General features: G+C 41.5%; 1 protein-coding gene across 2 annotated transcripts; it reads right to left on the bottom strand.

The window, feature by feature from the left end:
• Positions 1–328: 328 nt before the first annotated feature.
• Positions 329–23741, bottom strand: MEIOC (meiosis specific with coiled-coil domain). 2 transcript variants are annotated; one of them, XM_014594180.3, is made up of 8 exons: positions 23486–23739; positions 22541–22669; positions 18386–18543; positions 17270–17374; positions 12913–14779; positions 10358–10492; positions 7543–7723; positions 329–1985 (listed from the first exon to the last, which is right to left on the bottom strand). In XM_014594180.3, exons 1-8 carry the CDS (start codon positions 23489–23491, stop codon positions 1756–1758), a joined length of 2811 nt encoding a protein of 936 aa, XP_014449666.2. In that variant the 5' UTR covers positions 23492–23739; the 3' UTR covers positions 329–1755. The 2 variants fall into 2 exon arrangements, with proteins under 2 accessions (XP_014449666.2, XP_019347788.2); XM_019492243.2 differs by lacking the exon at positions 7543–7723 and having other exon boundaries at positions 1862–1985; positions 23486–23741.
• Positions 23742–25353: the final 1612 nt, after the last annotated feature.

Genomic DNA, 25353 nt, shown 5'->3' on the forward strand with positions numbered 1-25353 from the left:
ACAGTCCTTCAGGGTCAGTAACCGGAATCGAGAAGAACATGTTCTTTAAGTCTAGGGTGACTCTGACCAACTCGTCTCGCTGAAATTGGGCCATTTCGGACATACATTGTGGTAGGGTGGAAGGGTTGGGTTGCTGAAGTACTTGACACCTTTTGTTGGCCTCCCTACGGATTTTTATATGTTTAGTGTAGCCAATAACAGACTGCCAGGTAGGAATAGCTAATGAGGCAGAATGTACCAAATTTGCAGTTATTCAGGGCAGTTCTATTGTGACAGGGGCACTCAACTTATTTGGTTATGACAAAATACACATAAAAATGCAACACTGTTCCCAACAAAAGCTTATTTATTTCTTACTAGACAGACTAAATTCAGTACAGTATTCTTTGTTGTAACATCCAACATATCTTATGTCAAACTTAAACACTCTTGTGCATTGACTATTGTGGTATGATGATATATTGCTTTTCTGCCCCTATGCAATTCATTATGGCAATACTGCAAGTCATATCAATGATCAATATGGTTCCACTACAGTTTCTCCTGCATTTGCAATCAGTTTCTCTCTCACATCATCTAAAGACAATTTATGTGGTGTGATTACACTTTTTGCAGAACAGGATCTCTAAAACCAGGAAGAACAGGCTTTTAAAATATCAGCATACCTAGCCAAGGGTAGTTCAATAAATTTAATCCACACATTATAGTTTAACTCCATGCTAGAATTGTTAAAACCCCAAGATCTCCTCAGCCACATAATATCAACATTTCACATTAATGAATAAATTATTCAAAGATATTGAGATAAGAAATGCAGAAAAACCTAAGCATTCAATAGCTCTCAAAAAATACAGAAGAAAACTAATAAGTGTAACAAAATATATGCTAACTGATCTCAAACCAAACTAGTCAAAGAGTAACTTTAAAAAAAAAAAGAAAAGAAAAAGAATACTTTTCATAAACTCGTGATACCCTTTTTAAAAAGTATTAAATCAAGGGTATTAGGAACAATACTCATTATTTCAGCTTCTGTGCAGCTTTTCAGGATTCATACTGTGTAATGTTTTGATTACACTTAAATACTTTAAAACAGAGTTATTTTTAGAAAGTATGCATGAATGATTTGAACAAGTTTTACGCTCACTAAATCGCATGGTTTCATAACAGCAGTTTCGGAATATCACTAATTTAGGAGAATCTAGTGCATTTCCTTTCATAAATTTAGATTCTAAAATTTCAAATTTATAAATATGCCTTTTAAATATGTAATTTGTACATTAATATTGGGTATCTTTTGCATTGTTTTCCTCCTGTCTCCAGGTATTAGTTTGATAAGGAAAACATTTTTACATCACAATCACACTTGTGTGTTACTAGACTGCAGCCACTGTTGGTCACAGTCCTAAGATTCATTATTTAAGAATGTACTCACTAACACAAACCTAAAATAAACTTAAATTGAAGAAGTTCCCATTGGTGCTTACCAGCACTGCAGAATGGGCTAACGTTTTAGCTGCTAAAAATAATCAGAGTACTTAAACTGGTAAGTTAATTCTGTCCAGTCAATGTTTTGCAACAGCTATTAACATTTTCTGTTACCTCAGTGTGTTGTCTGGTAATTAGCAATTAGAGTCTTGAGAAGCTGAACTTGCTTCTTCAAAGTATCAACTTTAAATCTGGAAGAAAACTGGTTAGTTTAAGCTGTAAAGGTTCATTTAAATATGAAATACAGGTTTTACCTACACTGATATTTCATTAGTGGGTGTTTGTTTCAGTCCTTTGGTTTATGAGGTTGCTGCTATTCATATTTTCACATGCTTTATCTTCAGACTGTACCATCTCCTGAAAAGCTTTCTCCACGTCTAACTGTCCAGATGTAGTTGTAGTTTTTGGCAAGGTCATCTGAAGCGCACACCAAAGGGTGGTACGTGCTTTGCGTGTTGCTGCACTCATCTCTTTAATTGCCAGAGCAAGCGCAAAGACATCTGTGGGAAGAAAAAGGTGTTACATGTATATAAAATCATTTGAGAAACTGTTTGCTTGGATTCAGATGACGTCCTGAAAAACACTCAAAGCTCTGCACTATCACCCATGAGCAGGGGTGGATCTAGGGTTTAGTACAGGGGAAGGTGCAGCACACCACACCTCAGACTGTGGTGGAGGGTGAGGCAGAGTAGGCAGTCCCTGGGCCAGCAGGGGAGACTGGGGGATGGAGCAGGAAGCAAGTGCAGGAAGGAGGAGGGGACCTGCCCTTGCTGCCACTATTTCTGGCTTACCTGGGTGTGTGGGGCTTCTCTTATTTTACTGGACCTGATGGACAAAGGGGTGGCTGCAGGGAGCAACAGTACAGGATGCCAGGCTCAGCTGAGGACAGCAGCAGCAATGTGTGGGTTCCTCCTTCCTGCACTTCTTGTCCACTTACCCCTCTTCCCACACCAGGCATCCTCTTCCTGCCTCCTAGCATGGCCTAAACCAATAGGCTGTTGGCTAATTTGTGGCTAGGATATGTTTTCCTCTTGAAGAAGTTCTGTTTTGCACAAAATTCAAAGGCCCAGAGGAAGTGTAAGCATGACTCCCTAGCTTAGTGGCATCCACCTGGCAAAAGGATCCTGGATTCAAACTCCTGTTTCAAGGTCTGCATTTTACATTCAACTGTTACCGGACTCCTGGTTCCCTTTTCAAAAGAAAATGCATGGATAGCTACCTTCAGAAGGTGGTTCTAAGCCAGAGGTCAGCAACTTTTTTGGCCAGAATACCAAAAACACCCCAACCTCGACCCATGACTTGGTGTGCCACAGGCAAACAGCAGGGGAGCTGTGAGGGGCCCGATCCTCATTGCTGGTGGCAGGTACACACATGACCTGGGAGGATAGCAGGGGAAAGACTAAGGCTGTGCTGCCCTGGCCTCTTTCCTGCTATGTACCCCGAGGTGCACATGCAGTCGCTGCTGCCACGGAGCTGGTTCTGGGGCTCTAGACCTCGGTGCAGCTGTTTACAGCCTGCCCACCACCTGCTGCAGCTGCCCAGAGCCCTGGCCAGCTATGGTAGACAGCCAGGAGGCTGCAAATAGCTGCACCAGGCTCCAGAGCCCTGGCCAGGCTCCATGGCAGTGGCAGCTATATGTGCACCTCAGGATACACAGTAGGGGAAGGAGCCTGGGGCAGTGCAACCCTGGCCCCTCTTTCCGAGGCACGTGTGTAGCCACCTCTGCTGCCATGGACTCTGGGCAGCTGCTACCTGCCATGGAACCTGGGATGCTCGCAGCAGGGCTTAGCCTCCCCACTGCCTGCTGTGAGCAGCCAGGACTCCATGGCCAGTGGCAGCTGCCCAGAGCCCGGACTGGCTGTGCCATGCGGAGCAAAATGATCTCACATGCCATGCTTTAGCATGTGCGCCACACATTGCTGACACCTGTTTAAGGCTATGCCTCCCAGTAGCACTGAGAAAGTTGCCTAAGCCCCAGAATTTAAAATACACCTCTGTCCTCAGAATTTCCTTATTAGCTAGTTTAAACAGTTCCTCATTCAGCTTCTGTGAATCTAATTCTAAAGACACTTTACTCTTCTCATACACTGTATAAAGAGTCTACATGTCCAACGCAGAGTTGTCAATTCCATTATTGGGGCCTGATGCACAAGTGTCTCTTAAGATCTGGGCCTTGGGCATAGAGCTACATCTATTAAGGCAGAATTTATGCACAATTTGACAAAGTGCTGCCTAAATATTTATATACATGTGAACACCAATATACTTCAGAACATCCATGTGTGTTCCAGAGTTTAGGAAAATATAAGCATTAAAGAATACACAAATCCTGTGCATTTTGTTTAATATCTGCATGATAAGCCTAAGGCAGACTGAAATCAAGAGGCAGGGAGGCACATCTAGTCTCCTAAGTGTATTTATAATGTACCTAGCCAATCAGCCACACCACATATGAACTTAATGTTTTTGGGAGTCTGATTAGTCCTTTAACATTCAACTGTAATATAACTAAAAATAAAAAAAGTGTTCAAGCCTTGTGGTACACTTACAAGATTCAAGATGTATTTTCTAGTGTCTGGTTGGGTAGGAATTCTGAGGAAAGCACAGTCATTTTTGTTAACACTAAATTTGGTTTTGCTATGTAGGGGAACCAGTTTTTGCCCCTCTGTCTAGATACAACTCTTTGCAGCTGGATTTTTAAAGGAAAATCTCTATGACAGTGCACATGTTCTTACATTTCCAACATGGACATCTCCCTGGAGCAATCTATGAAACTGCAATTATTTCTGCAAATTAACAGTTAGCTGTGAAATAATAAAATCATGTCTTCAGGATTATAACTAAAAGAGACACCAAACACTTCAGGATTATTTCTGTGTGCCTTCAAGAAAGGCGCACAGAAATACAACATGGATCATAAGTAATGAGATGGGTGTATTTCACACCAAGAGATAGTTTATAATCTGACCCACATCAATTTATTTTATATATCAACGTATTTGGCTTTTGTGAAAGAACACTTGTGGACATTTCCCCCCGCCCTCCCGGGGGATGGGGGAGAGGAGGGAAGGGAATCCATAATAAATGTAACCACAAAATGTGAAAAGACATGAAACAACATAGTAGCAAAACAAAGGAAGGGAAAGAAAGAGCTACATCCTTCCTCACTAGTTAAACCCTGACTGCTCAGGACTGGGACTGCTCTTTGCTGCCATTGTGAAAGACTTTCAGATCATACATGACATTAAACCACAGTGCAGGAATTTATATCCATTTAAATAGAAATTAATTTAAGTGCCCATGTCTATATGAGGCTTTATGTCACTGAAACCCAGGAGCACATGTGTGAAAGCTGCAAGGCTATGCTTAACTGCTGCCTAGTCCAGAAAGGACATAGGGTGCTAAACACGCTTCCCTTTTCTATACTTCCTTTTCTCTGACCTCCATGGAGCATGCTGGTTGTTATGAATACTGAACAAAAAAAATGCTTCTGCATCTCCAGTATAGCCAGAGACATAGGATGCATAACCATTTTTTAAATCTGCTTACAGAAGCATAGACCTATATTCAGAGAGGACCATGCACAGTATAACCACACTTAAGCACCTAACTCCAAAAGAAGGTTTGAAGCTACAAATCCAAAGTGAAAGGATGTGCTATCTATCTCACTTGAATTTCTCGAAAACCCAAAAAGTTCTTGTCTGTGAAATCCTCTTTGCCAACAACACAGCAATTTTTAATTATTCAAAAGCAGGGCTGGAAAGTATCATGGATCACTTTTCTTGAAGACAGTAGTCATGGGTCAACAAGTTGACTGTCCTCCTGAAGTTAGAATAAATGATGAAAGCCTAGAAGTGGTTGGAAAATTCACTTACTTGGGCTTTACCATCTTGCAAAATTTTGGCTTGGAAACCTAAATAAACACATGCATCGGAAAGGCAAGCAAAACCACGGCTAAACTTCAAGAGAGTTTGGAAAAACAGAGCATTCACTCAATGGGCAAAGGTATCCACCTACAGCACTTAGCTGTCTACTGTATGGCAGCAAAACATGGACTCCTTATGTCAATAAAGAAAACAAGTTTCTATCTTTCATGTCTCTACCATATACCTAGCATAACGTGGTGTAACAAAAATCTCCAAGTTTGCTATTCTGGAATGGGCCAAATACCCCATAGGTTTGTGCTCCTAAGACAGATTCCTCCATTGGTTAGGACTTGTGAATCGTATAAGCAATGGCTGAATCCTCAAGGACACTCTCCATGGCAGGGACGGGCAAAGTCCGGCCCGTGGCCTGGATCTGGTTGGCTGTGGGATCCATTTCCCGCCTGCATGGCTTGGGCCAGTCTCCATGGAGACCCCAGCCACACCTGCATGGGAAAGCTCAGATTGGGGTTGCCATGGAGACCAGCCACAGCTGTCTGGCAGGGGTGTGCAAGCAAGGGATTGTGGCTCTGCCCTGACTCCAGGCTGTCACCGCTGCAAGGAGCAGAGCAGAGCCACAATCCCCTGCCCATGTGCCTCTAGCCAGAGCATGCAGGCTACAGATCATGGCTCTTCCCTGGCTCTGAAGCAAGCTGCCCCCATCGCAAGTTCCCAGCAGCTCCGGAGCAGCCCCCTACACTGCCAGCACAGCTGCAGCTGGTCTCCATGGCAACCCCAACCTGAGCTTTCCTATGCAGGTGCGTCTGGGGTCTCCATGGAGAACGGCCCAAGCCATACAGGCAGGGACTGCTGAGAAATGGGGTCTGGCTGCCGGCCAGATCGGCCATTTTACCCACCCCGATCTATGGTGAGCTGGCCACTGGCAAATGTCAGCTTGGGCAGCCCAAACTATTTTGTTGATGTCTGCAAAAAAAACAATTTGCAAGCTGCACATCTATGACCAATGCTGAGAATTAATTGCTTCAGACTGCTGTGAATGGAAAACTGCCAGGAAGCAGGGCCTACGTCATTTCAAGATGGAGAGGGTCAACAATGAGACAGAGAAGATGCATCAGAGGCTGGCAAGATAAGGCAGTACTCAGCATGCCAGTGCAAACTCAACCAAGTTTATACATACAACTTGCCAGAGGGTCTGCTCGTCATGCACTGGACTCCTCAGCCACTCAAGAAGCTGGGGTGGTACTCAGTAACCCAAAGGTGCAATCTCCATGGTCTCCCAAGACCAATGGCTGCCAATGACGACTAATACGGGCAGTTCCCTGCTTAGTTTGCTGGTTTCCAAAGATTCCATTTCTAGAAGTATTTCTCACAGCTGTTAATTCCACTAAGCCAGTGAATCCTAACCAGGGTACCAAGGAACTTGGGATGTGCCTCCAGGTCTTCTGAAAGTCATCTTGAGGTGTGAGGAGATAAGCAGATAAGTAGATTCCCCACCCCCTACTGCCCAGGCCCTCTGCAAGGGCAGGTTCCCCACCCCCTACTGCCCAGGCCCTCTGCAAAGAGGTAAACATTTTAATATATAAATTAGTTTTTGAAATTAGGTTCCACTTAATTCACAGAAGTTCGAGAGGGTGCCTCAAGTTGAAAACGGTTGAGGACCATTACACCAAGCAGCAACATGCCCTAGTCCCTTTTTGTGGATTTGGGCCTAAGATATGGAATGTATTGATTATAGCTACGTCCTCCTGACCTAGTTTGGTATTTCTCACTCTCTTGATTTAATGGCCAGTGAACATGGCAGTAGTCCTTAAATCATAGTTATTCAGGAAAGGATAGGTAATAAGGAGACAGAAGCAAAGAGTGAAAAGAAATAATTATGTCTTTATTAGTCAACTACACTAGTAATAACTCATTTTCAACTACTTCTCTAGTTTACTGATGAAGCAAACAGTTGAACGGATTAAATCTATGTGCCTAATATTCAAAAGGCTTACTGTATATTCCTAACCAAAAACATATCAACTTAAACCATGGAAATATTGGCCCAATTTTTTGCCCTTCCCCAGGCTAAGCTCAAACCTAGAAACTCAAATCAAAGTCTACTAATGAAAAAAACAATCAAATAAAAACAATATGTTAAGAATTATTCTACCATGGAAAAGTATATATATACCTCTGTCATCTTGGCATTTGGGAGCTCCTTGCCTTTGCCGATTTGAAGCATTTACAATTTCATCCTTTCTACGTGACTGCACTATATGAATTATCTCCAGATGTTTATCAAGAGCAGTAGAAATGTTAGCATGAAGGGGAGAACTGCGAAGACGTTCCATTTTTCCCAGTAAAGTCACAACCTAATGAATATTTTATATCTGTTACAATAGCTCATATACTTTACTTATCTAAAATGTAAGTGAAAATTGAACTGACCAGATTAGTACTAGACAAGCAACACCTTTCTATAAAATATCCTCCAAAAAAGTTAAGCTTTGGAAACAGGCAAAATCCTTGTCAGTAATGTTGGTTTCTCGTTTAGCGAAGATAAACAATGCTTAGTTCTGTGATCATTACAACACCCCAGTATCTAAGTGTTTAGTCTAAGATTCCCAAAATTAATCTAGTGATTATGGGTGCCTCAATGTTTGAATATATAACTTGAAGCTTCTCTAAAAACTAGCTGAATTCAGAAAGTGCTGATCATCTGCTCTATGAAAAGTCAGGCACCTTTGGAAAGAAAAGAGGTAGCAAGTCAAGAATCTGAAATCACCAGTCACCTTTGAACATCTGGATCTTTGCCTTCCTTTCAGATTTTTAGCAGACACAGTATTATGATATCCCCAAGCCATGGGTTGGCAACCTTTTAGAGTAGCAGGCTTCCACTTGTACCCTAGCCACTGCTGCAATCCCCTCCCCACAGCACCCAAGCTGCCTTCTGCCACTTCCACCACGTGCCACTTGATACCTATTCCCAATGGTAATGGGGAAGGCCAAATGTGATGGAGGTGGTAGGCAGCACATGCCACAGGAGGCAAAGACGCTGGCAGGAATCATGCAGGCAGGGATCAGTGGCATGGTGTGGGGCAGAAAGGAGGACACATAAGGCCAAGCTGCATGCCGCTGATTCCCTATGCTACTGCAAGCCAGATCCAAGCACCTCCCAGGCAGGATGTGGCTCAAAGGCTGCTGACCCTGCCATAAAGTAAATGCCAGCATCTCCTTCCAACAAACTTGTAACCCTAGGCTCTAAGAACCATGTTAGAAGAGTAGATTTAAACATACACATGTGCACACACCATAACTGAAATGCTTTGCTATACATTCACCCAAGGAACCTTGTCTGCCTATGTCCTTAGACCAACATGGCTACAACCCAAACCCTTGCTATACATTTAGATTTTTAAAGCTAATTCCCTTGAACAGCTCCACTTTTTCCACTAATAACAGTGGAAATGGATGCGCCTAATTCCTTTCCGGCCAGGGGGTCTCTCAAAGCATTCTCTCTCATAGCTCCTCCTTGGTGGATGGGCAGAACAGCAGGTACCACATAGAAGAAAAACATTCAAAAGAAGGTTTTACCATTCTTGTAATAAGGTACTTAAGACTTAACGTAAAATACTCTGTGTGATACTGGCTACCATGGGGACAAGATTAGTACAGGACAAAGATTTTCAGTTTTATTATCAAAGTTAAATACTTCAATATTGAAGTACTTGGGTTTTTCTGTAACTGAAGATGGTGAATCAAAAGTAACCTGAATTGAAAGGATTCATGGAGGTGACAAAGTATTACACTGGTAAGGATGGGAAGAGAGTCAGAAACAAAGGCCCCATCCTATTCTACCTACTAGGTGCCCAGGCACGATTCTATTCCACGCTGCTCAAGTTTCAGAAAAAGAGTTATCTGCAAGAGGTGGATCGGTCCTCCTCCTCATTGCTGCTTTTTGTGACTTAATAGCATATTCCAAACATAGGTGTATTAACATTTTTTTCAGGGACTTGAACAGGATAGAACACAACCGCACCTGGGCACCTAAACCTATTTACAGGTCTTTCCCCATTCATAACTTTTTACAATATGGCCAAATCTGCAATACATAAGTTTTAAGTGCCACAATGCATAAGTTTTAAGCACCCTGCCTCCTAATGGCATTCAAAGTTCTGAATAAGGCACCTAGGTAAAAGAGTACCTAATTTACAGATCCTGATAGGATGTGGGTGCAAATTAGTTGTTCAGCTGCTCAGAACTTTCAAGGACTAGTCTGCATCTTATATTACCCATAACTGCCATTTAGGTTCCTAAGAACTCTGCTGATGAAAAATTAAGTGCTTAGGAATTGTAAAAGCCTCCAAAGTTAGGTGGCAGCCAGGCGAAAGTTGTATCTAAATTTTGGAATTAGGTGCCTAAGTGGCAATTAAATGCTTAGGTCCTTTTGTTGATCTAGCCTTAAAGCACTAAAGGACATCTGACCAACATAATTAAGTAGCTTAAAAAGTTTAAATTAATTGTAAAGAACTTGAGTGAAGCCTAATGGCTTTGATATAAAGCATCTGTTCCACAGGCCAGGCAAAATAGTTCTAAAGAACTAGAAAAATAAAAGTATGGCAGATTCTTAAAGATCATTTTTCTGTAAATGTTATAGCTTGTGTTTGTTTTAGAACAGAACAGCAGGGGCCAACTTTTTGGCAGGTTTGTAACAAATTAGCCCTGCACCCTTCCCAAGTGCCACTGCAGTCTCTTTCCCTTGTCTGTTCTGCCGCTCTTTCTGCCCTACACTCCCCACTCTATCCACTGCTTTGCTGCCTGACCCCCTCCCCAATCTGCCATGTGCCACACAGACTGTCAGTTGCCATTTGTGGCACATGTGCTGCAGGTGGCCACCCCTGCTTTAGAATATCCTTTCTAACTTTACTTAATTGTATACAAGTATACATTGCTTCCATTAATAACAAGTTCTATGATGTACTTTTTAAAGTTATTTTAAAACTCACTCTGGCTTGTTCACGTAGCTGATCCACAATTAAGCGATCAACTCTTGAAGGGTTTGATGTAAGCCTTGGAATTGGTGTGTTGTTAGTACTAGAAACCTTTTTTCCTGGGTAGTTCTTGGCAAGAGCAGATTCAGTCTGACAAAGAAATGCAAAAACAAAATGTGACCCTTTTTTTTTGGTCAAGTTAATGAAGTGCGTTTTCTAATTTTTCCTGCAAGAAGCAAGAACAAATCAGATTATAAACACATTAAAAAAACAAACAAACAAACAAACAAACCCCAAGAAGCCACTCTTCCTAATAATTCTGCATGTGTACATCCTAAATTAATTAGTAGTTATAGATATCATTTGGATAGCAAAATGTTAGTCTGGATAGTATTCAGTCTACCAGTTTCAAAAAAAGTTACTACCTGATCACTAGCTCTCTAAGGGGGTGAGTAGACAACACGGACATTAATGTAGAGAGCCTGAAAAGTTTAACACGGACAGCTTTTTTTTGGTGCAGTGCATTTTTGTTCACACGAACGGCGCTTTCGAGCAAGTTAAGCCTCGTGTGTCATTCCTCACAGATTTCAGTAAGGGGAGGCAAATACCAATTTACCCCCTGATATGGTAATCCTCTGCATTCTTAAACTGAAATTATTCTGTTCACTCAAAGTAACTGTTATTTAAAATAAGGACTTACTCTAAAGCTTTTATCCTGAAACATGAACACTGAGCACTAATGATGCCACAACACTATGCACCACAGTATTAAGCAACCATTTTTAATAATTATACTTTTTGATTTCTTGAATGAGGCTAATTCATGTATGTTTTAATGGTCATTAATTTGCAGCCAAAAACTAAAGACAGAACAGATTAAATACTGAAAACTTAAGATCAAAATATATTACACACAAGTTGTCTTTAATGCCAAATCAAGTATTGTAAAACCAGGAAACTTAAGTCAAAAGAAATCTGTTAAGATCTGAATATGCAGAGTTAAAACATTATTTTTTTCCCTGTAGGCACACCACAAAACAACCACTAAATTATGAATATGGCATTTTATTTATTTTCAGAAGTAGGTTTTGATGTTTTGGTTATTTTCATCCTCTTAAGTGTTAAATACTGAGCAGTTGAAACCATCTGTGTACATGATTCATACCTTAACATGATCATGACTTCAGTTTAAAATGTACCTCTTTAATTTCCTGAGTAAAATTATCCTGGCATTGTATTTTACCTTATAATGAATTATATGCACCTCAACCTTAATTCAATTTTAACACAGTATTTGTCTAAAGTTATTTTGCGCATGAATAATAATGATAAAAACTGATACTACTATCGATAATGTAATTATTTTTTAAACTGTTGAAAGATTATATTTCATATTTTCAAATATACTTTTACCATCAAATTCACAGCATATGAGGACTTTATTCTACCTATCTAGAGTATCCTAAAACAACCAGGGTACACTGGCCATGTAAAATGAGATTAGAGCTGCTTTGTTTAACTAGAATACCACAAAAGCACCATAAACACAAACCTTACTGTTCACTTCCCTCGTAATCTTTAAATTCCCTTTAATTTTCTATGCACATACACCCATTTCTTTTTCTCTCCTCCTGCATTTTCTAAAGGTATACAGATATAAATATCCCTTTTTCTACCACCTTCCTTGTTCAGCACATCTGTTGCAAAAGTAATTCATGATAACTTTTGCCAGTATATTTCATACCCATAGTTTTTTTAAACAGAGAAGGGCAAATTCTTTTTCAGAAAATCTTGAGAACTGCACTTTCATAACGGCCAGTCTCATTATTCCCAAATAGGGTATAGCCAGCTAAATTGTCAGGAGCTGAAAGCTGTCATATTTGGTGGGGGATAGTCAGTGGCCACAGTCCCATTGAGTACTATAAATGGCAGCCATTTTGAATAAAGTAGTTCTTCAGTTTTCTGTATAAGAGGCTAAAGAACACTTTTTATTAATAGGTGAGTAAATTTGTGAAAAATAATGGATATATTATTGATCCTAAAAAAATCGTCAAATATCAGATATATAGCATATGATTCCACTGAATTTTAATTACAAGGGAAGTCTGAAGAATCTGCTACTAGGATCATTATTAAAATTTAAAAAGGACTACCCCTATGCATTAAAGGATCATTTTAAAACTCATTCAAATTCCTAAATTAGATAATAGATTTACTTGCAATTTCTCCAGAAATTCATTTTATACTCACAGAATAAGCTAGAATTTTGGTGAGTTGTACTCTGTTGCAAATGCAGCCTAAGCTGCAGCCAGAACCAGTGCATGATATCTCTGGAATCAAAGATTATCCTTTCACCTCCCATTCTCATTCTATATCATGAAAGTATTCTTTTCCCTAAATCCCCATAAAGTACTTTACTCTCAAACCTTAAAAAATAAAAATTAAAATAACCAAACAAACAAAAACCTGTCAAGATTTAGACTTGCTGCCTTAGGGGAATAAACTGTCATTTCTAAACTAGACTCATGACAAAGTATACTGGAGTTATCTTTTGCATAAATATTTATTACCTTTTTTCTTTCTTTTTCCAAAGCTCTCCATTGTTCATAACATTCTTCCAGCCTAATATGAAGTTCACTGGCAGGTCCACTACGAGTTTTAATTGGCCTTTGAAATCCAAATGTTGGTACAAAACCAGAGAAAGAACCATCACCATATATCATGTCATTAAAATAAGGATATAAATGACTTAAATCATCATAAGAAAATAAATCATAGGAATCTATCAGAGGAACAACAGAATGACTAAATGGATGAGTGGATCTCAAGGGAAACCCATTCGAACCAAGTTGTTGAAAGTTAGAATTCTGTCTTAAATCACCCATCATAAAATTGTTTGAAAAGCATGAAGCTGGTGCACGATTCACACGGTTACTGACAGCATTACTATCTCCACTTCCTTGTCTATGACTATTAAAGTGACCCTGCGATTCCAACAGATCTTGGTAGGTGTTCTGTGACAATCCATCTAAGTGTTTCTGTCCTTCCTCGGAATCATAATGTCCAACCTGCAACTTACTTTGGAAATTGTGTTTCTTCACATTTTCAATGATCCCATACTGTTGAGGTGAGTAGTTCTCACAAAATCCATTTGACTGCTTTATTTTCTTGTCAGTAACTGCTTCAAAGAGACTCTCCTCTCCAACCTTAGTTAGTCCTTCCATATAATTAGCAGACTGAATTCGTTCTGCAGCATTGTAACCAAAATCAAAACTAGAAAACGCTGATGAATTATCCTGGCAGTATTTCTGAAACAAATTATTATTTAAAGTTAAATTTAAAGATGACAATTGAGGAAAATCATTAGAATGACTGGAACCTTTTGCAGCAGCAGGTAAATGATTCAACTTCAAAGGACCTGTATTCTGGTATGATACAGAAGTATTGGGATTAGTTTGAATACTCATCCAAGCTGGCCTTACATTGGTGCCTGCTGATGTCGTTGCTGAGTGTGATAATAAGCTAAGCGTTTTAAAATATTCAGAACTCTGAGGATCAGATTTGGAAAACTGTTGCTTTTCTGTGGCATTTGCGAACTCACTACTTCCTGGACAAGCTATATGTGATTTTAAACCATACTCTGATTTTAACCCCAGATCGGTAGTAAACGTAGGCTCATTTCCAAATTGCTTTTCTGACAATAGCCCTGCAGTCTTTGAAAATGTGAAGTTCTGCTGATCTGCAATAGTATCTTCCATTTTTTTCTGAATTGCTGGCTTCACTTGAAATAGTTTAGTGTAGGTATCTGTGTCCATAACTGGTGGTTCAGATATTCCATTGGCTAATTTCTTACCATCTTGGACATTAAAGTTTGTACTCTTATTATGTTTTGCTCTAGGATTAGAATATTCGGGGTACCTACAGTAGTCTGTGTTTTCACTGTATCTATTAAATTGTGAAAGAAACATTTCTGCCCGCTTCTGTTGCAACTGTGCATCAGGTCCTTTGGAACATACCTTCTCTCTTCCATAAGAATATGAATCTGCTCCCGATTCTTTTATTGCTTCTGAAAATCCAGTTTGTGGTGTATAAGAATTTTTGTTATATGGATAGTTTTGGAATAGTGGTGTCTTAGCGTTCTCATTAGTCTGCACGTTGTAACAGCTGACATGATCATTCCTAGAAGGGTACAACCACTGCTCTTCAAGGTCTAGGCTAGGAAATCCATGATAAAGTTCATCTGCTTTCTGTTGTGATGCAAGATTACTATTATGCAAGTATTGTTTCTCAGCAGCGGATGTGGATTCACCACTATAAAAAACATGTTGAGATATGGCTGCAACTACGGGCCTTTTACTTTCTGACAACAAATCATGGTGGTCTGCAAGTCTTGTGGTGTTCACAGGCCATACTGATTTTAAATTGGAGGTGCAGGTCCTAGAAAAAGGAAACATGCATATATTTACAAATCTGTCTTTGGTTTTCCTCCCACAGGAAGCACAAAAAGAACTTGGACAATCACTCTTCTTCCCTTTAATCCACCAGTTTCCTTATACGATAGACATCCCACATCCCAATATACTATCATTTCCACCATCCTCCTTTCAACTTTTGTTTGTGATTCCCTTTAATTAGTTTTCATTGACTTTTGACTTGCAAAAAACCCTCCATATCCCTTCCACAGACCACAATGCCTTTAAAGTATTGTCTCCTACTTATGCAGCAATTTGTATATATAAATTATCTGGATGTTATATCTCGCTGGTTCACAACCTGCTTAATTCACAATGAGTTGCCAAATGAAACGTAAGCCACTCAGCCACTTGCTTCAACTTTCACTTCAAAGGGCACCACCTCTTAGATCAGATGAACTTCATCAACTGAGCCACATATCTAACTGCAGAAGCAATGCTATTTAAAATAAAAGCCACTTAAAATAGTTGGAACATCTCAGTGGTCCTGCACACCTATTTGCTTTGGCTTTGTATATCCCTAGATAATTCACAACATCTCATCTCTGCAGGGGGCTTAGGAATCTCTCTCTGCAAAGCATAGGGGTTCTACTGCAACATTTCCAGATAGCAGCACTATCTGAACTGCTCAGAAGAGAAATGTTTTCAACAGGCTATGATGTTCCATGACCATTGTATTTCTCTTAATTTGGAAAAACACCATTGGGTTCAATCTTGTGCTCCATCACAGAAATCCTGTGTAACTTAAGGCAAGTCACTTAGGCCCAGATCAGCAGAAGTACATCAGTGATTAACTTCCATAGACGTCAACAAGCACTAGGTACTCAAATATTTTTAAAGATCTAGACCTAATCCTCCTATACCAGCTTCCTCTCTGTGAAGTAGGCATAATACCTATATTGTAGAATGTTAGGATAAAATAGTTAAAGATTATGCAGTACTCAGAGACCACAGTAATGAGGACCATATAATAGTCATAAAAGCCCCTTCTAAGTTTAGAAAGAGTACAAAAATTCTGTGCATGTAGCCCAAAGTATTTGTTTTAAGGGATAGAAAAAATGACAGATGCATCACAAAATATTAAATGAACTACTGAAAGAAAAGCAAAAAAACCCAACCCCCTCCCTGTTCTTTGTTTATGGGTTTCAATTAACTAGGGGAAGGCATCGGGTGAGGGGAAAAACAAAAACAAACAAGTAAACAAAAAAACCAAAACAAAACAAATCAAACCTACAATTTAAATCAGGATGTCAAACCCAGCTTGTGCTAGGATCCAGACTGTGTGGCTTCTCATGGATTGGACCTGGCCTGGGGCAAAGGCAACTGCAGCATGGCTAGATGGGCTGGCAGTGGGAACAGAGGGACTGGTTGTAGCAGCAGCAGTAATATAAGCAGGACTGTATCAACTGAACCCTCGTTCACCCGCCTGCCTCTAAGGGCCTCAAATTCTGTGGGTGGTCCCACCCCCTACTGGCTATGCCCCCAACTTTCACACCATCAGACCAGATACCACAGTTCTGCAAGCTAGATATAGCCTGTGGGCCCTATCTTTAACACTCTTGATCTAAATCAATCCTGCTGCAGAAAATTAACCGGAGAATGTGGCTATAATATGTTTACTCATTTCCAGAGTACTAGCTAATACAGTACTATTTATAGTACTTGTCAGAATACAAGTTAAAATCTAGTGCAATGATTCTCAACCAGAGTCTTGCAGCACCCTGAGCTCCCATGGTTTGTTTTTTTTTTTTAATTTTTACACAGGTGCCATAAAATATGAGCACTATTAAGTGTGGAAACATCTATATGTGATTTGCAAGATAAGGCCAGAGATTTCAAACAGGAATCCATATAATGTCAAAAACGTTCTGATCTGTTGTGGTCTTTCCAAATCATCTGAAACAGAATTGCTGTATTACTTTTCTGTAGTCAAGAAACAAGCAATAACAAAGAGCTGGCTTCTTCCGAGGGTTGCCTCAAGTCCGATGTTGAGAAACACTGGCCAATAATAATGCAGGCCAGATCAAGCCCACAGTCTGTGAGAAGCCCCATGGGCTATGGCCCTGCATACTAGATCTGCTGCACAGGGTAGTATGGACCCCAATCCCTGTATATGGGTCCAGATGGAAGTGGCACAGGGTCTTGATCCTTACGTATGGGACCAGGCAGAGGCAGCATGATCTGGATCCAGGCATGCTGACCTGATTTGGGGGGGAGGGGGGGGCAGGGTCTGATCTGGCCTGCAGACCTGCCCTATACCAATCATTTGGCCCACAGGGACAAAGGTTGAGTACCACTGGTCTAGTCAGAACTTTTTACATCACCATCTACTTAGTAAAACTGGAAATGGGTTTAAGAGCTACAGACTTCCGCCATCAGTGTATGTTGACTGGTTAAATAAACAAAAACTTGGAAAATAAGTGCTTCTGCAGGAATAAATACACAGTATACTAACCCCTCAGTAAAATATGGCTGTGATTTATCTTGTTCTTCCAAGATGTTAGATACAAGGCCATATAAATCTGTTTCACTACCGTATTCATTTCTTTCAGTCTGAATCCTGAAAGAAAAAAAGAAAAATCTAATCAATATATAATTTCTTTTAAGAAGCCAGGGTAAAATCTTAAGTATAACTCAAACAGTATTCCTCACTTTTTAGTCTTTATTCTGAAGTTGGTTTTAAATCAGTTGAACACTTATTTTTGCTATGCACACCAGATTCTGACAGCATAGTACCTGCTCTACTGCAATTTGTTGAGCTCCTTCAAATTCATGTTGACTTCTAGTAGGTTTGAAGTTATCCAGCACTTGTCAAGCATCTTTACATTTAAAAGGAAAATAACTGATCCCCTCAACATCTATCTTGCCTTGCACTTGTAAAAGTACTTTCCCAGTTTCTCCCTCACGGGCCTTAAATGTTCCAACTACAAGATGTATTTGGCTAATTTATTAAACATCAGGTATAAATGGATATGCATAAAATCCTATAGATGACACAATATGTATCCTTCAGTTAGCAACTATGCAGCTACAGCTTGAGCTTGATTTGTTTTAGCATTTCAGTGGCACAATGCTGGATTAAAAAAAAAAAAAAAAAAAAAAAAGCTTCTTATAATATTTATGTTCCATTAAGACAATGTAGTCAAAGATGAAAAAAATTACCTACAGAGCTAGTAAAATAATAAATTTTCTAAACAACTGTAGGGAAGCCACAAGCAAAATTTAAAGCAGTCTAATCAGAGGAAGCAACTATATATTTACATTCTTCAAAAGTGTTCAAATTAATAATTTCTAAAGAATTTCAAAAGTGCAGCAACACCCCCATAACAGCAAGGACACACACTATTTTCCTCAAAACTAAGATTGTTCTCAAAGACATTTCCACCCCTAAATATGCAGTTAATAGGATTTTCAAAAGTGCCCATTTTCATCTTTATGTGCCTAAATACTTTTCCAAATTTGGCTTTTTGCTATTTAGGTGCTTTTGGAAACTTTGTCTCAAGTTCAAATAAGAAAATATTCCTTTTAACATGTGATATCTCATTTTGTCAAAGTAACCTGTTTAGCATACCTGTTTTTTACACTAATCTGAGAAACAGAAGATTGTTTATCATCTCCATACGTAGACCATGGTGCATATAAGAGAGAAGGATCCACAGAAGCTGGATATTCTGATGCTGTAGAAAGTGAATAACTGTAGGCTGGAGGCAGATCTACACTGTCTTCATTCTGCATTTTAAATACAATAAAAACAATTGGTCAGTGCCAAAAAAACCCCAAAAAAACTCCTAACTATCAAATCGCCATGTCTAAGCTGCCTGTTGGCCAGTGCAAGTAGCAAGCACAGTTTACTGATACCAAAAACAACAATAGGCAATTTTCCTATAGAATTAAGATATTATTAAAGTGTTGCTACTGGCCACTGTCTGGCCCACCAGTGCACAGGAGCATAAAATGAACTCTTTGTTAGCCCAGAATCTAGGCACCACTACAACTTACATGATTAAAACTGAGAATTTTACAAGCAAGATTAATTTCTCTGAATTACAGGAAATGGAAGCCTTGCTATTCTTTAGGCAAGGTTTTTTGAGTAGACATGATATCTTTTATTAGACCAAGTGAATAGCTGGAAAAAAGTTCTTAGCAAGCTTTCAGGCGCAAACACCCTTCACTCCTTGACGGCTCAGAACAGCAGAGACTCATGCTGGAAGAAGGGGGATTGCACCCAAAAGCTTGACAAGAACTTTTTTCCAACTTCTCAGTTGGTCTAATAAAAGATATCACGCCTACTCAAAGAACCTTGCCTACCTATGTCCTTAGACCAATACAGCTACAACCAAAAACCCAGTTGCTATTGTTTAGACAGTTTCAGTTTTCATTTCTCCTATGATAGAAGGATACTTCAATATTCCAGATGTTACAGGAGACAAGTCTTCCAATGAAACAAATTTATTTTCCCAAAAATTTTAATACATGAAAATATGAACAGGTTTTGTAAAATATTAACAAAAAAAGAGAGGCAAGAATTTCTTAGGTTGGTATCTTTTCTTGCACCAATTGCATAAGAAAGTTAGACAAGCTTTCAAATGCATGACATTTTTTATCAGGTCTGACCAGAAGAGCCAGGCAGAAGAGTCTTATGAAGAATGTCTTTATCTGAAAGCTTGTCTAACTCTCCTACACAGGAGGTTCAATAAAAGATATCATCATCATAAAAAATCCTTGTTGCCTCTCGCAGAATTTCAGGACCATCAAGGCTACATCACTCTTACGCTATTTTTGAAGACAGGGAAAGTTTGGAGCTTAAAACACCACAGAATCTTTTCACATAAAAACTTACAAAACAGTACAACTCAGTGGCTACATCAAAGGACAGATTCAGAAGATGGGCTCTATTCTTACCTCTGCTACTGGTTTCCTGAGACACATGCTGGGCAAATCTTTTTATAACAGCCTCCTGCCTCAGTTTGTTTACTGTAAAACAAGAATGCTTAACAGCCGAATGCTACTGAGGATCTAATCCTAGCTCATACTGAATTTAAGAGGAATTTGGCACCCATGAACTTTTGAGGATTTGGGCCTCACCTCTTTTGAGGTCTACAAAAAAAAATCAGGTCACAAATGAAACATAGTAAGGTGATATCTACACCACTGTTTAAACCCAATAGCTCAGCAGTTAAAGATCTAACTTGGGATACAGAAACAACAAGTTCAGAAATGAAAACTCCTCAGCCTGAACTGAGCAGGGACTGAACCCATGTCTCCAAATTCCCACAAGAATGCTGCATCTATTGGACAAAAAACATTTTCTGTCCTCTAAATAAACAACAATTTTAACAAAATTGAACACCTTGAAAGGGAGAGGGAAGAGACTAGAGTCCCTGCCAAAATACTTTACAGCTCAATGATTGGGCTATTTTGGGGTGGTTGGAGACAGTAGTTCCATACCTTTCTTTAAAACAAGTAGAAGAGAAGTGTGAATGAACACCTCCCACATCTAAGGCAAGCACTGTAATCAGTGGGATTTTAGGTAGATGGTGACTGGAACTTTTTACTCATTTGTTTGTAGGGAGGAAGTGACTTGGCTTAGATCAGGGGCAGGCAATTATTTTGGGCAGAGGGCCGCTTACTGAGTTCTGGCAAGCCATCGTGGGCCACATGACAGGCAGCCCAGGGCAGATAAATTTTAATTTTTGAAAAATTTTAAGGGCCCCGCAGGCTGGATAGAATGGCCTGGCAGGACACATCCAGTCCCCAGGCCACATTTTGCCCACCCCTGGCTTAGATGCACGAGAGTTTGTAGCTTTGAAACAAAGTGGAGAGACACTCATCTGTTAAACAGCAGAATTTAGCACCATTTTCCCTTTAATTATCCAGGAAGAAATGTTAAATGGCTCCTCTTCTCTCCATGTGGTGGTTTCTTAGACTCCCATCCTTAGATGCCTAACTCTGCATGGATTGTTTACAGAAGCCTAAGCATCTTGCTTGGGGGTTCTGACTTCTTGGCAGCTGGGTATCAAGAAGTTAGGTGCTACAGCACTTGCAAAATCTAGCCTATGGTGTAAATATGTCTAAAAAGATACCTGAAGGGAAAGCAGAGTAGAGCTAGCTCTTTGAGATGGTTAAGTTTAGTCCACTCCACTTTTGACATCAACTGCCCAGCCCTTCCAGTGACCTTATTTTGCTTTACTTCTAAAACTCACAGAAGCATAATTTGCAACACTGCCTGCCCCTGAACTGGAGGTAAATTATTTCAGGTGGAGGGAAGCTTACTGAGTTTTGGCAAGCCATCAAGGGCTGCATGACAGGCAGCTGGGGGCAAGTAACTATTAATTTTCTAATTTTTTTAGGGGCCCCGCAGGCTGGATAGAATGGCCCAGTGGGATGCTTTTTCCCCACCCCTGCTCTAGCTCCTCTCTTCCAACACCATTTTAGTCTCCCATCTCTTCTGGATCCTACCCTCCCAAATTCATTCAAACTTGATGAAAGCAATTTTGTTCTCTCTGGTCTCAATGCAGGCCTCTATTCCATCTGCATAATTCTCAACCCGTCTACTTTTGATCACATCCTCCTTGACATTTGATTTTTTATCTACATTCACAACTAGCCTCTCCTTGTTCTTCCACTTCTGACTGTTTCTTTACTATCACCTGCCAAGTCCTCATATATTCATCTTTCAGAATTTCAGTCATCCCATCTTTTGTATTTAGCATTTTATATTTAAGTGGTCTCATAGTTTAAACTGTTATCTTTAGATTAGATTCATCTTTCCTCTCTCAAGATATTTCTCTCAACCACTCCTATATCTTCATTTTTCTGACTTTTTTTTGCCTTGTCATCTTGACCTTATTACACACAAGCAGAAGTCCTTATTTTTTTCTCCAGTGCCCCACATTCTCAACTAATATTAACACTATTTAATCCACCTTAATCCATCTCTCATTTCCCCATGCAAACATAAAAGCTTTTTTCACCCTTCTCCATGCATACAGAATGCTCAGTATGAACATCCGCTCTACTTTTCTCATTTTAATTTCTCCTCAAAATCTACGTATGAAAACGTCTGTAAGGCAAGAGCCCAGTAATGACAGTGACTATTCATCATAATAGGATTTTTTTTTTGGAAGATACTTGACTATGCCTTCCTCTAAAGTCGCTTGCCTAAGAGGTAGGGATCACATCTTTCTGTTTATACAGATCCCTACCACTCTGAGTAGGGCCATGGGGTACCATTTAATCTTTATATTTTTATAGGCCTGATGCCAACAACCTTTGAGGGGAGTACCCCATTATTGTGAAGCACCTTCCTGTTATTCTGACAGTTTTCAAATGGAAGCATTTATTTGAGAATTCATGTCATTGCAATGATACAGAGAATATTTTGGTTGGTCAAAGAAAGCAAATATTGGACACAGTAGTGGATCCCTTTCTTTCCAGTGAGGAAAGAGCAGAAACAGAAGAATGAAGAAGTTGAAAACAGTAGTCAGTTTCCTTCACTAGTGTTGGGAAGAAATGAAAAAAAGTCATCCATCCACATATGAGTACCAGCTTTTTAAATAAACATTTATTTCAAAGCAAAAACATACAAAACTTTTGCATGGGTTGCTGTACAGACAGCTGGATTAAATATAACATTTTTGGTTGGATTTGTTTTACTCAAAGAAAGAAAAACATACCTGTAAATATATACAGATACATTTATTAACTTAGAAACAGTTAAGCAAACCTGTGATTTGTAGCAGTCATAAAATGAGCCAGAGCCTGTCATATTAATGCTACTGAATACATCAGGCAGCCTGCTGCTGGTCTCTGCAGTGCTCCAACAGCCACTGGTGCTCCTGAATGCAACTTTAGGCTATGAAGACAAGGGCGAGGGTAGAAGATGTAATTACATGTGGAGTCAGGTAGAAGCAATCTCCCCCCACCTCCCACATGACCCTGCAGATTCCACCATTGAAGCTAAAACCCCTTTATATACAGAGTCCTAATGACTCCTTCCCCTCAGTTATGCATGGAAGGTTAAAAAGCAGTTCACAAAGGCAACTTTTGCTCTCTTTCCCCACCCCAGTTCCAAATCGCCCAACCAGGGAGCTACGCAGCTCGCAGCACTGTTGCCAGGCCTATGAAAATTATCGCAGTCGTACCATAGTTTCAATCCTTGTACAACGTATAATCAATACTAGTAAAAGTGCCCAAAACGTACACTGATTTTTGAGGCAACTAACTGATGCAGCAAACGCAAAACCCAAGTCACTCCCAGGGAGCCTTAACTGACTTTTGTGTTTGCTGTCAGCAGTTTCTTGAAGCCTTTCTTTATTTCTAGGCAAGCAGCTGTAACTTTGGGAACCCCCTGGCTCGCTGGTGGGTTACAGTGATCCATATCAAGTCAGTAAGACTTATTTACATATTTATTTATTGCATATTTTTCAGTGTACAAGTTTTTCAGCCAACACGATAATTTCGAGCTTCCGATATGATATTTAAGACGTGGCAACGCTGCCTCCTCCAGACTGCAACAGCTACTGGCGGCCCCAGGGAAGCCCCATCACGAGCCCTTTCCCCAGCAGCAGGTGTCAGCGGACCCAATCCCCGAGTCAGAGAGGGCCTGGGCGGCCCTGTGGTCACAGCCCAGAGCCCCCGCAGCTACCACGCCGCTCCACGGGACGCTCACCTCCATGGGCGACCCCTAGCGGGACTGGCGCAGGGGTCGCCCCACAGGCAACGCGGTCACTTAGCGGGCGAGGCAGAGTCGCTGCCGCCGCACCACCTCCATGGCCGGAGCCGCCTCCCCTCAGCCGCACTGAGGTGCCAAGCGGCCGTTACCGCCTCGCCCGGCGCCGGGGGGAGGGGGTGGCACGGGCTGCCCTCGAGCGCCGGCCGCGGCTGCCTCGCGCCACGCGATTGGCCGCCCTCCCGCGCCCCCCACCAATGAGGAGCCGCCCCTCCTCTCCCTCGCGCCCTCGCCCCAACGCCTCGTCTGCCCGCGAGAAGGTGGGAGGTGCGCGCAGTGCCCCGTCCTCCTCCAATCAGGAGCCGCCTTGCGGAGCCGGCCAGCCAGCACGCGCTCGGGGCGCCGGCGCCGGCCTGCTCCTCCACCCACTTGCGACCGCTCCCCTCTGATTGGGCCGCCTGCCGACCAATGGGGAGGGGAGAAGTGTGGTGTTTACCCGGAGACATGCGGGAGGCAGTTGGAGCGGCTTCAGCCTCTTCCCGCTCGAAACGGGCGGCGGCTTTCATTGGCACTCTGCACAGAAGGGCTCGGGGAAGCCGGACGGCGATTGGCTAAACGCTGCTGCCTGGGCCGGGCTTCCCCGCCTGACCGCTTGTTGCCCTTGCATGGGCCGCCCCGCCCCGCCCCCCAGCCCCGGGCGGGAGTGGCTGGCAGAGCGAGCCTGCAAGCTGGCTTGGCTGCGGGAGGGGTGATGCAAGGGTCGTTAAGGACACGTGAAGCGGGGCCATTGCTCAGACCAGTTTTTCAACCCGTGAGTCGCAAGAACATGTGAAGGGGTCCTGAACAACCTTGAAAAATGGATTCCCCATTAAAGGGGGAAACGGTGGCTTTTCCCTCGCAGGCTGGCAGCCTTCCAGCTTGCGAGGGGCTGCCCCCATGCCTCACACACTGGTCAGGAGTGAGAGGCACTGGGTCCAGACTGGCCATTGAAATTCACAGATGGGTCCTGGTCCAAAAAAGGTTGAGAAGCACTGGTGGGAGCCATTCCATCTTTGTTTGAAATCAGAGCACCCCTCCTTCATTATCCCACGTTTTGGCCGTTGCAGTTACCCACCCTGCATGTAAAAGGTCAGGTGGGCCATGCAAGTATTGTTACCATGTGTGCGGCATCACAGGTTCCCCAGCCCCCCTGCTTCTCTCAGAGTAGCCAGCCCCTGAAGCCACCAGCTTCTTGGACTCTGAGACCTGGGCCTTTGGTTTCTGACCTTAATTATTCACGGTCCCCCTTCAGAGAGCTAGCTGCCTTCTGGCATAGCTCGTGGAGGGATATACGCTCTTTGAGGGTGGAGCGCATCAGCCCCCACGCTCAAGAAAGCGGTGGTCTTTTGAAAGCAAAAGAAAGTTTATTGGTCCTCAGGGTTTCAATAGGCAAAGTCCTTCTGCTCCAAACAGTTGCTGTCAGCAAAGGCAGCCCCAGCTCTTCTGTCTCAAGCCTCTCTGACAGCTATCTGCCTTTCTCCCTCATCTCTGGGCATCTCTCCTTTAGGACCCTCTTCCAGGCATCCTGCTGACACAAGACACAGCAGGGAGCCCCTGCAGGTGCCTGGCTGGAGTCCACTTGATGCGTCGGTATACGCAGATTAGCTCTTTGTTGCTAGATGGCCCATTACCTTTTAATAGGTCTCCCCAGCTCTACATCCAAACATAATCAACCCCTTCTATAACTAGTTTGTACACAGGGGAAAAAGGCACAATATTATTTAAACCAGGACTATTATGACAAAACTGTTATCTGACACACGTGGCAACACCGGTCTCATGGCTTAAAGGTAGTCTGAGACTTAACTCGAAGGAACTGAATGGAGGTG

The sequence above is a fragment of the Alligator mississippiensis genome, chromosome 4 (genome assembly GCF_030867095.1).
Source record: "Alligator mississippiensis isolate rAllMis1 chromosome 4, rAllMis1, whole genome shotgun sequence".
NCBI classification, from domain to species: Eukaryota; Metazoa; Chordata; order Crocodylia; family Alligatoridae; genus Alligator; species Alligator mississippiensis.